The 12,564-nt window shown below is 35.8% G+C and overlaps 1 protein-coding gene across 3 annotated transcripts in view; it reads right to left on the bottom strand.

Annotated features, from left to right (window-relative positions):
• SHPRH (SNF2 histone linker PHD RING helicase) overlaps positions 1–12,564 on the bottom strand; it is an 88,473-nt gene that overhangs the window by 59,537 nt on the left and 16,372 nt on the right. For all 3 annotated transcript variants that reach the window (XM_039230900.1, XM_039230901.1, XM_039230902.1), the window contains exons 7-11: positions 11,224–11,332; positions 10,349–10,605; positions 7,902–8,561; positions 4,128–4,379; positions 3,225–3,303 (exon numbers count right to left, since the gene is read on the bottom strand). In XM_039230900.1, the coding sequence (XP_039086831.1) occupies positions 3,225–3,303; positions 4,128–4,379; positions 7,902–8,561; positions 10,349–10,605; positions 11,224–11,332 (1,357 nt within the window). The remainder of the gene's footprint in view (positions 1–3,224; positions 3,304–4,127; positions 4,380–7,901; positions 8,562–10,348; positions 10,606–11,223; positions 11,333–12,564) is intronic.

Below are 12,564 nucleotides of genomic sequence, written 5' to 3'. Positions count from 1 at the left end.
ATAGAAAAAAATGACCCAAATAAAGGAATGGTTATGTAAATCATGTATTACTTTCCATAAGACAAAACCTTTCTTTTCATTTTTCAAAATTTTAATTTAAATTTTAGTTAGCAAATAAGGTTATATTGATTTTAGGAGAATTTATTGATTCATCATTTACACAGAATACCCACAGTTCATCACAATGAAGGCCCTCCTTAATGCTCATCACCCATCTAGCCCATCTCCCCACCCACCTCCCTCCATCAACCCTCAGTGTGTTCTCTATAGTTAAGAGTCTTTTCTGGTTTGCTTCAGCCCTTCCTTAGTTTCCCTCCTTCCCTTATGTTCATGTGTTTTGTTTCTCAAATTCCACATATGAGGGAGATCATATGATATTTATGATGCAACCGATCTTCTGATCCAGCAGGTCTTATGTTTGTTAGATTTACTTTGTGGTACTTGTACATTTTATGATTGGGCAATTCAACATTATATTCCATGTTTTGCTCACTTAACATTATACCTTACATGGTTTTTGTATTTATGATGTAGTTAAAAGTTTTTTTTAATATTTATTTTTGAGAGACAGAGACAGAGCATGAGAAGGGAAGGGGCAGAGAGAAAGAGAGGGAGACACAGAATCTGAAGGAGCCTCCAGGCTCCAAGCTGAGAGCAAAGAACCCGACGTGGGGCTTGAACCCACGAACTGCAAGATCATGACCTGAGCTGAAGTCGGAAGCTTAACCGACTCAGCTACCCAGGCGCCCCTATGATGGATTTTTAAAACATGAAAAACTGCTTAGGATACAATGTTAAGTGGAAAAAAAGGTATAAAATTATGCATGCAGTATGAGGACAAATATACAAACATTTATATAAAAATGATTGGAATAGCGGTTATGTCTTTAAATGAAGATTGTGGCTGAGTGTAATTTTCTTTATATATTTTTTGTATTAAACATGTTCATATTGGGCTATATTCTCTTTAGAAACCATAAATTTTCTTTTTTTTACAAAAAGGCCATGCTCCTACCTACAACATTTATTCTGAAGATTCCTAACAAATATTTAGGTTAAGTTACTCTGACAGCTTCTGAGAGTTAACATCTAAAAAAGAAACACTGCTTACATGCAGATATCGATTGAGTGTGCTTCTGTTTAAATCAATCCAATTACCTATGTGCTATCTCTTCTTTGAGGTCCAAAAGGTGCCTCAAACTCAACGTGCCAAAATCGAATTCATAATCTTTTTGCCCAAACATGCTTCTCCTCCAGTGTTATTCACTGGGAGAGAGTCGCTGTACATGGAGTTACGCTACTTAGAAGTTTTGGCATCTCCCCATCACTGATTAAGCCTTACTAATTTTTCTCTTATCCATTTTTTTTTCCATTTCTTCAGGACAACTGTAATTAAAACCCAGAGTGTCAGTATCAACTTGCCTAGATTACTTACTGTAGTCATCTGATATTCTAGTATCCACTCTGTCCCACTTCTAAACGATTCTCTGTACTGCAACTAGATTGAGTTTTTGAAATCCAAATCTAACCATGAGATGATCCCCAATCACTTTGTTTAAGTCCTTTTAATAGTTCCTACTATTCTTAGGAAAATAAACAGATAAAATTATTCATCACAGCCTATAGACTCCTCCATGGTCTGATCTATATCCACCTATTCAGTCTCTTAACCTACTGTGTTTTCCTCAGCATTCTGTATTCTAGTCACACTAATATCCTTCCATGCTCTTCCTGCCAGATTATCTTTGTATTTTCTGTTTCCTTTATGCTGGAGAATTCTTCCCTATTTACTAAACGCATATTAATATTTCATATCCTGGCTCACCTGTCCCTTCCTTCTGGATCCCTATTATGTGATGTCACAGAACCAGACATCTTTTCTGAAGCCTATTATACTTTGAATTTTACATTTATCTTATACATTAAAGTTACTTTTACAGCAATCGTAACATTTGAGTTAAGAATAAATACATCTTCCCCTCTAAGCTGTAAGCTCAAGGTCAGGAATCGAGCCTATTTTTTTTTATTATACTTCACAAAGAATAAATGAACCAATAAGTGCACCACAAAGTACTTAAGTAATTTAGAGTCAACACTTTTGAAAAAGCTAAAATGAATACACAAATATACAAGTGGAAAATAAGAATAACAAAAGCAGCAGTGGAAGCAGCTACCACTCACTGAATATTTAATACGTGCCAGGTACTGTGCTAAATGCTTTGCATACTTTATTATAATTAATCTTAAAACATCTTACTTTACAAATAAGGAAAATAAAAATTTGAATGTTTATGTAATTTCTTTACGGACATACAACTCAAAAGTCAGTATGTCACCACGGTTCATATATCCTGAAAAACCAGTGCTTTGCATATACTATGCAAACAAGTATGTTACAGACATGGAGTGGGGAGGATGGGAAGAGAGGGCAGCATTCTTGCTACCTGACTTTGTTTCTGCCTGCCTGTAGAAACATACTAAAGGCCTGGCAAATTATGGAATGAAAACATTCTAGCCTCATGTCCTTGCTCAGTATGTAGTCAACCTGGGATTTACAAGATCTCTGGTTGTTGCTAACTAACAAATCATCAAATTTGATTTATCTCTATCAATCTAGCATAGTGGTTCTCAATGGAGGTGGAGGTTGAGTGGTATGATTTTGTCCCCCAGCGGATAACAGGCAATGTCTAAAACACATCTGTAGGTGTCACAACTGCCATCTAGTGGGTAGAAGCTAAATATCCCAAGATGCATAGGACAGCTCCCAACAAAAAAGAACTATCTGGACCCAAATGTCAATGGTCCAAAGTTGAGAAACCTTGCTCTAACACCAAAAGAAAACCAATGGGACTTCTATTTCCAGACATAATAAAGTAACTATGCACCTTTCCTTCTCCTCTCTCTCTTTCTTGCTACATTCTTTGTTTTCTACCTACCACTTTGGACCTCTGAGTTCAGTTTAGACCTGCATCTACATTGCTCAGGAGGGCACAATGATGGTTTAATTTAGGACAATGGGACTACTTACAGTCTATGCATCCTCATAAAAACAAAGACCATCCAATTCCATTTAAAAAGACAAATGCTTAAAACTACCAGGTGTGAAATACAAATATATGTACAATCATTTATGTAAGGATTTCAACAAAGTTAAAAATACTTTTTCCTCAAAAAAACCCCAAGTTTTTCAAATATACACAAAATGTGAGGAAACCATACACTACCCTCTAATCCTCTTTGTACTGGAGTGCCACTGATACACCAGCGATTAATCCCACTCAAACGCTGAGCCATTTCTGCAGCCTAATGATAGAGAAATATGCAATAAAAAGAGAAAAAAAAAGATAAAATTAGGAATATTTTTACTCCTGAGAATAGCCCATGAAAAGCTATGCTTCAGGACAGGCACATTTGCTCTTACGCAGTTATCAAACTCAAAGTTGAAGGTCATATTCAATGGGCCATCTTCTAGTACAGTGGTTCTCATTAGCAGAAGGCTGCCATGAACAGTCCTCAAAAGAGGAGGGATAGTTCAAGTACGTAAAGAATGAAAAGGCTCCCTGAATGACTGATACATTCCTCATGCTACCACATCCACATGAGTACCTTGTAAACCAATGTACTAAGAGATAAGATTCATAAATTGAGTGCAGATTACAAACTGGCCAAAGAAAATGGAATAAAGACATATGAACAAAGGCTAAATCAAACTCTATCCTCTAAAGTAGCATTCTCTGTTATGATATGATCTCTCTGATAAAAAGTTCAACTTTGGCCCAAAGCTATCAGAGCCTATATGATGAGCTTTCCACTTAGCAGAAATGCTACTAAAGTCCCTAAACAGAATTTACTTTGATCTGCATCACACATAAACTGCCATCTTATTCAAATACACATGGACATTGCATATAAAGCAGCAATTTACATAGTACCAAAATAATTCCCAAGGGCTATGTAGTTCAGAGCACAAGGGAAAAGCAAATTACTAGTTTAACAACAAACTTTTGGCCAAAATCAATACTGTGGGTTAATTATACTTAAATTATTAATATTTTTACAGACAATTTCCTCAATCTCATTCGTTTTTTTTCTCCCCCAGCCCTCAGAGGTTGTGCAGAAATTCTCACTTTTACAGCAGGACATTCAACCATCTGGGCTTCATCAAGGCAGATCCTCCACCATTCCACAGCTACGAGGGGGCTAGGAATGGCCATATAGCGCTTCTGGTTCCGTAAACGACGTCCGTCCTCACTGTTGCTGTGTGGGATATCTACATAGTTTAGTTCTGAACGAAGGACATCATAGGTAATGATAACTATATCCTGTTCAGCCAAAAAATGAGGTTGTAAAAAACCATCTTTCTTCACTCCTTGATATACCTAGGAAACAATCGCAGACAGTTACTGCAGAAAGGCTCATTAAATAACTGAAATATCTCATCAGATAACTGAAATATTCATTCTCCTGCATGCTTACTGAGCCCTTGCCATTGTTTAGTTTAGTACCAAACATGTTATGAGATACATTCCATACATGTCTAGAGAAAGACACATTAGGGTGGAAGACCAGCAACATAAACAATGGGAAGGGAAACGTAAGAGACAGCACAGTGGAAAGACCAATACTATGGCTAGAAGGTAAATTCAGAGGAGTTAAAATTTAAGCTGGATCTTAAAAAACAATTTCGGAGTTCTCACAGGTGGAGAAAGGCAAAAAGGACTTAAGGGTAGGTAGGTAGGTAGGTAGATAGATGCAAAAGCACAGAGGTAAAGAACTAGAACAAGAAGAGCTATAATTTCCTGAATGCCTTTTATGTTTCAGACACCATGCTGCACTCTATCTCCTATCTTCAGCAACAATCTTGTTAGTGGTTGTTATTCCTATCCCACATATAAGAAACAGGAAGTGACCTGCTCATAACTTGCAGAGCTTAGATTCAAACAAATCAGAGTTTATCTACCCAACAAAACTGAGCTCCTTAATGGCAAAGAGGAGGTTTTACTTATTACTGTACTCTCTCTTCCTGTCTATGATAGTAGCTGAAATGTTGAAAATCTTAAATAACATTTGTGTGGAAAGAAGGAAAGAACAAAGGGAGTGAAGAATACTAACATTACTCAACAAAAAGGGTTTAGAGGGAAAATATCTCAACACAGTAAAGGCCATATATGACAAACCCACAGCTAACATCGTACTCAACAGTGAAAAACTGAAAGCTTTCCCTCTAGGGTCAAGAACAAGATAAGGCCGTCTACGCTCACCACTTTTATTCAATATAGCTGAATAGTCCTAGCTGCAGCAATCAGATGAGAAAAAGAAATAAAAGGTACCCAAATTGGTTAAGAAACGTCTGTCACTATTACCAGACGACATAATAGTATATATAGAAAACCCTAAATATTCCTCCTAAAAACTATCAGAACCAGTAAGTGAATTTGGTAAAGTTACAGGATACAAAATTAATATACAGAAATCTGTTGTACTTCTATACACTAATAAAATAGTTACAGAAGGAGAAATTAGGAAAATCATTCCAATTACAGTTATACCAAAAGAATAAAAACCTAGGAATAAATTTAACCAAGAAGGTGAAAGACCTATACTCTGAAAATTATATTGATGACAGAAATTGAGGATGACAAATAGAAAGATAAACCATGCTCATGAACTGGAAAAATTAATATGGTTAAAATGTCCATAGTACCCAAGTAATCTACAGATTCATGCAATCCCTATTAGAATACCATTAGCATTTTCTCATACAATGAGAGCATGTACTCCTAAAATTGGTATGGAACCACCAAAGACCTTGAATACCCAAAGCAATCTTTAGAAAGAACAGAGCTAGAAATATCAGAAACCTAGATATCAAGATACACTACAAAGATGCAGTAATCAAGAATATTGCACTAGCACAAAAATAGATACACAGATCATGGAATAGGACAGAGAGCCCAGACACTCATGCTTAGACAGTTAATTAATCCATGACAAAGAAGGCAAGAATATACCATGAAGAAAAGACAACAAATGGTGCTGGGAAAACTAGACAACTATGTGCCAAAGAATAAAAGCGAGCCACTTTCTTATACCATACAAAAATTAACTCAAAATGGAACAAAAACCTAAATGTGAGACCTGAAGCCATAAAATTCTTAAAAGAAAACATAGGAAGTCATGTTTCAGATGTTGGCCTTAGCCACATATTTATGGATATGTCTCCTCAAGCAAGGGAAACAAAAACAGAAGTAAACTGCTGGGAACAGCAAAAATAAAAAGCTTTTGCATAGCAAAGAACACTATCAAAATTTAAAAGCAACCTAGTATATGGGAAAAGATATTTGCAAGTGATATATCCATTTAAGGGTTAATATCCGAAATATATAAAGAACTTATAGAGCTCAACACCAAAAACAAAACAACTTATTAAAAAATGGGCAGAGGATCTGAATAGACATTTCTCCAAAGAAGACATACCAATGGCCAATAGACACATAAAAAAATGCTCACCATCACTAATCAGAAATGCAAATCAAATCACAGTGAAGTATCACCTTACACCAGTTAGAATGGCTGGTATCAAAAAGACAAAAACAAGTGTTGGTGAGGATGTAGAAAAAAGGAAACTATCATGCACTGTTGGTGCGAATGTAAACTGATGCATGCACTGTGGAGACAGTATGGAAGTTCCCAAAAAGATAAAAAATAAAAATTGTATATGATCCAATAATTCCACTACTGAGTATTTACCCAAAGAAAATGGAAATGCTAATTCGAGATAGTCACCCATGTTTACTGCAACATTATTTACAATAGCCAAGTTATGGAAGCAACCTGTGTCCACTGATGAATGGATAAAAACGATGTGGCACATATATATATAGTGGAATATTAGTTATAAAAAAGAACGAGATCTTGCCATTTGTGAACCATGGATGAACATACGGGTATTATGCTAAATGAAAGAAGTCAGACAGAGAAAGATAAATCCCATATGATTTCACTTATACGTGGAACCCTAAGAAACCAAATAAACAAACCAACAAACATAAAACAGTATTATAAATACAGAGAACAAACTAGTGGTTGCCAGAGGGGAGGGAATTGAAGGGGTGGATGAAATAGGTGAGGGGATAAGAAGTACAGATTTCTAGCTATAAGATAAATAAGTCACAGGGCTGAAAAGTACAGCATAAGTAATACAGTCAAAAATACTGTAATAACGTTGCATGCTGACAGATAGTAACTACACTTGTCATGGTGAGCATAACATAATGTACAGGATTGTCGATTCATTGTTAGTCACCTGAAATTAACAGAACATTGTATGTCAACTATACTTCAATTTAAAAAAATACTAATATTAGTAAATTACAATGTACTATGTGCCAGTACATTATCAATTCATTTAGCCTTCACAGTAAGACTGTGAGGGGGTATTACTTTTAGAACTTAGCATAGTTCCTGGCATGTTAGGGGTGCTCAATAAATATTTGTTGAAAGAGGAAATTCTTATTTTACAGATAATGTGACTGAGGCTTCAGAGGATGACTCTGGATCTAAGAGGCAGAGATGAGACCAACAGCTACTATTACACAGAGCTGCCTTTCTGAGAGTATAAATGGGTATATGAAGTCTTTTTGGTTAACATGATGAATTTTTTCAAAAGCTTCCACATCTTCTAACTCAAAGTGCTTTAACTTCTGAACTTCTGACGTCAGAAAACAATACAGAGTCTACTGTTTTATTTCTCATTCTCAATTTCCTCTTCAAGTTCTGATTTCATAATTACCTTATTAATTTTGGGGATAAACAACAAAGTGATAAAGATTATAAAAATTATCACAGGGAAGCAAAAATTGACATTTTCCTATCCATTTAAAGAGTCCAAACTGCCTTACCAAGACTCGAAGAGATGATGACCTCACATGCCTGTTGATTTCATCCACCCACTGATGACAGATGGAACTGGGTGAGATGATCAGAGTTGCTCGTGTTGATACTGGCTCCATTGCAACAAGACAATGGGGGCAGTAGAAAGGCTTAATCTTCAGATTCTTCTCTTCATAATTCACACATTTTGCATGTTGCCACAGGTGGCATTTCAGGCACTGAACACGAGGTTTATGGTCTACCTGGTCAAGTTCACCGCATATGCACTCAAAGCGATAATCAGAGGAATTACAGGGACTCACAATATTAGATTGTGGCACATCACGATCAGTAGGGTTTATAGATTCACCTTGGTCCTTTGTTCCATGTTCTTCCTTGATTTCAAAGATACATGTACTTTTAGTAGTGGTAACATCAGTAATTCCAGAGTCACTGGTAGCTGGACAGTGATCTTGTGAATTGAGACTGATGTTAGGCTGACTTCTTCCCTTTTTTGTGGTTAGAACAGGCTTTTTCTTGAATTTACTACGATTTTTCCGAGGCTTATAGTAATAATAATAAGGATCGTCATCATCATCAGATGTGTTTGATGGGAAGTATTCAGAATCTGTGTCTTTGTTCCCTGATTTTCTGGATTCTTTCTGTATTTTCCTTGGACTCCCTACTGCCTATGAAAAATATTATTTAATTAATTTATATCAATATAATTATTTTTCTGAAATTAAATCCCCAACCTTATTTATGATCTTTCCATAAAAATCCAACAGCCACTCTTTGCTACCATTTTCCCAGTAGAGAATCACTCCTGATCACTGGCTTTCAGTCTGCCCTCTGTAAGTAGCAGCTCTGTTGTCTACAGGTCTAAAAAGGAAGGCTCTACTTCTGTATAAGTAAGATTTGAAGAGAATAAAAATTAGAAAGATAGGGAGCTACTAATACTTTGACATTAACATCTTATAATTCATATTTTGTCTAACCCAGTAAAAGACCAATAGTTTATAATACATAAACATACAAACTTAGGCAATTAACATCAATTGTGCGAAAATACAGCATTTAAATAAAGTGAAAATTAATCTATTTGTTACTGCAATTAGCAAATAAATTCCTTCTTTCTCCTTTCTACCTGTACCCTCCTGAAATTATTTACTGGGTAACAATTCTGTGAAAGGCATAGTGTTAGATGCTGGCGATACAAATATGAGGAATATTGAGCTCCTGGTCCCCACGAGGTCTGTTGGAAAAAGTGAAACAATAGTACACGAATGCCTACGAGGAGGACATAACAGAGAGGGGCTGTGACGGGGAGTTAGGTGCCAGCATAAGCTTCCTAGAAGCGATGTCAGAGCTGAGGTTGAACAGAGGAGTTGGGACACTTTGAAATGAATGGTATTAATTGAAGATTTTCCTTTCTTGGTGACAGAAGGATTATTGGAAGCACAGAAGTTCACTGCAGCTTTCTACTCTGGCTGAGGAAAATGTTGGATACCTCCTACTCCAGAAAATGAACTTTTTAATCTGTCATTTCCTTCACAATAGACAAGCTGGTAGCTCCACATTTTGACTTACTGTCATTAGTCTTTATCTGATTTATTTATTTTAAAGTCTACTTATTTAAGTAATGTCTATACCCAATATGGGGCTCAAACTCACAACCCTGAGATCAAGAATCTCATGCTCTTGTGACTGAGTCAGTCAGGTGCCCCAATTACCGGATTTATGTTTGTACAGCTATGTAATTATTTTTTTAAAGCAAATTTGAAATTAATAGCCCCCCCCCAAAGTAGTTTAATAACAAAATCTAAAATTTTATAAGATGACACAAGAAAAATGAGAATATATATAAAAGAAAATGTATATAAAGAGCTATGCAAGACATCATTAATTATTTTTAAACTATAGAACAGATTTTTTAACTGACAACAGCGTGATGAGGACAGAGTCATTTTATTTTTTTTCTCTCTTTTCTTAATGTTTATTTTTTTGAACGAGAGTGCTCGTGCACGAATGGAAGAAAGGGCAGAGAGAGGTTGAGAGAAAATCCCAAGTAGGCTTCTGCACAGAGCCCAATGTGGAGCTTGATCCAATGAACTGTGAGATCATGACCTGAGCCAAAATCAAGAGTAAGACACTCAACCGACTAGCCACCCTACTTTTTCTCTTTAAAAAAGATTTTTTTTGTGTTATTTTAAACTCTTTAATATGCTTAACCCATTAATATAACTCGTAGAAATATATATTGAGTACTTGCTATGTGCCAAGCACTCTTCTCTGGGATTAGTAAAATATAGTTTCTACTCTGATGAAACTTATATTAAGGAAGAAAAGGTATTTTACAGCCATATGTGATTTTCCTGGTTTGTTTATCGTCAGTCTCTAAAAGCGTCAGTGTCAAGTGGGATCTGTCAACTCCTTCTGTAAGGCATCATATAGAGCAACTTAAATGTTCTGTTACCTGCTTTTTTGTTTTATCATATATATCCTCTTCCTTGTAATTCTTCCCCAATGTAAAAGTCCCAGAAAAACCATGCCCTTTAATCTGTTTCACAAGACCTTCAAAAATTAAACATTTCAGCATCCGTTTCAGAAGACTCCTGTTCCGCTGAACATCATATCTATATATAGAACTGACATACTTATAGATGGAAAGGATGGAAACTCCTTTTTTTCCATTCATTTCTTTCACAGCTGTCAGGATCATCACACGTGTAGCTATATGCAAAAGGATATGCTAACTTAGTCAAAATAATTGAAATTAAAAAAACAGAATACAGTTATTCTTAATATGCACAGAGAACTAAGAAAAAAATAAAAGATTTTTATTGAAGATATCCTGTCTGTATATCATCATTTTGAAGAATATGTAATAAAATTTATCTCAATGTAATAATAATTTCTGTAATAGAAATAATCTAAAGAATTACTCATTAATTGTTAATCTTCCAAAGCAACTATCATTTAAAATTACATTGAAAACAAAATCTCTCACAATAATCTATGTATATGCTACCATTAGTAAAGGAAACATTTGCTGGCTAGCAGGCTATCCTGGAAAATAAACAAAGCCTGGTTTAAACTGTAAGCTTAAGAAGTTTAAATATAACAGACAGAACAAGATTTACACCAAGAAAGACAGAATCAATCAAATGAAAGAATAAATCTTTACTTTTGTTAAGGTAATATGGCTTGCAATTGACTCCATTTATACAAAGTATAAGCTATGAAAACAATTATTCATAACAATTACAAGATATCTCTCTATAAGAAATATAAGAACTATGACAAAGATGACTGTAAAAAGGTATTTTCTTTCAGAGATTTCATACTTACGGGGACACTGAACTTTTTCTTTTGGTTCAAATTCCGTATTCTGGGTTTCTGTGTTTTTTACTTTTCCTCCAGAATGATGGGATGGAATGAAATAATTCACCACTTTTCCCTGATATAAACAACATTCAGTAGTCACATAGTGTTTTGCTTTCGGTAATTGGAGCTGCTTGTTAAAATTAACCCTTCTATTAGGAGATGCAAAAGAGTTGTAAAAAAATGATGAAAGAAAGAGCTAAGTATGCTATTCATATATAGAAACCTTATTTTTATTTCAGGGCTACTGCTAGCCATCACTTTTTAAAATTGTGCATATTATCTTAAATTACCTAAATGTTACATGTGGAACTTCTGACATTAACTTTTTTTAATGTTTATTTTTTTAGAGAGATAGACAGAGCATAAGTGGGGGAGGGGCAGAGAGAGAGGGAGGAGACACAGAATCTGAAGCAGGCTCCAGGCTCCAGCTGTCAGCACAGAGCCTGACGTGGGTTTTGAACCCATGAACTATGAGATCATGAACTGAGCTGAAGCTGGACACTTAACCGACTGAGGCACCCAGGTGCTCCTTCAGAAACTAACTTTTTAAAAGCTTATTTAAATATGGAATTAATATAGAAGTTACCAAGAGTTAAATCATAAAAATATAGAAGTTACTGTAAAACTGGGGCACCTGGGTGGCTCAGTCAGTTGAGCATCTGATTCAGGTCATGATCTTGCAGTTTGTGAGTTTGAGCCCTCCATCAGGCTCGCCGCTGTCAGTGTAGAGCCCGCTTTGGAGCCTTTGTCCCCCTCTCTCTGCCCATGCCTTGCTTATACTCTCTCTCTCTCAAAAATAAACATTAAAAAAATTACTGTAACGCTATATATTCCAACTCATTTTTTTAAACAATGAAATAGGTATTATTCCCTACTCAAATCTATGAGGTTGGTTTTGCAAACCTGACCCTATCAGAAGGCCACATTATCCCTAAAGTTGTGAGCACAGTGAGCCCTGCACGTAATTATACTCTTACCTAGTGTGTTGATTTTAGGTTTTACTTCTGGAAATTATGAACTATGAGCTGCATTTGCTTCAGTGGAGCTGTTTTTTTTTCCTCCATAAAGTCTAAAATTCATATTTCTTTTTTTTCATTTTTTTAAACAATTTTTCATTTTTGAGAGAGAGAGTGTGAGTGAGGGAAGGGCAGAGAAAGAGGGAGACACAGAATCTGAAGCAGGCTCCAGGCTCTGAGCTGTCAGCACAGAGCCTGACATGGGGCTCAAACTCACGAGTGGTGAGATCATGACCTGAGCCAAAGTCGGATGCTTAACTGAGTGAGCCACCCAGGTGTCCCTAAAATT

The sequence above is a fragment of the Hyaena hyaena genome, unplaced genomic scaffold (genome assembly GCF_003009895.1).
Source record: "Hyaena hyaena isolate Hyena2069 unplaced genomic scaffold, ASM300989v1 scaffold_52, whole genome shotgun sequence".
In the NCBI taxonomy this organism is placed as follows: domain Eukaryota; kingdom Metazoa; phylum Chordata; class Mammalia; order Carnivora; family Hyaenidae; genus Hyaena; species Hyaena hyaena.
The sequence above is the reverse complement of the archived record's forward strand: the minus strand, read 5'-3'. Positions and strand labels throughout refer to the sequence as shown.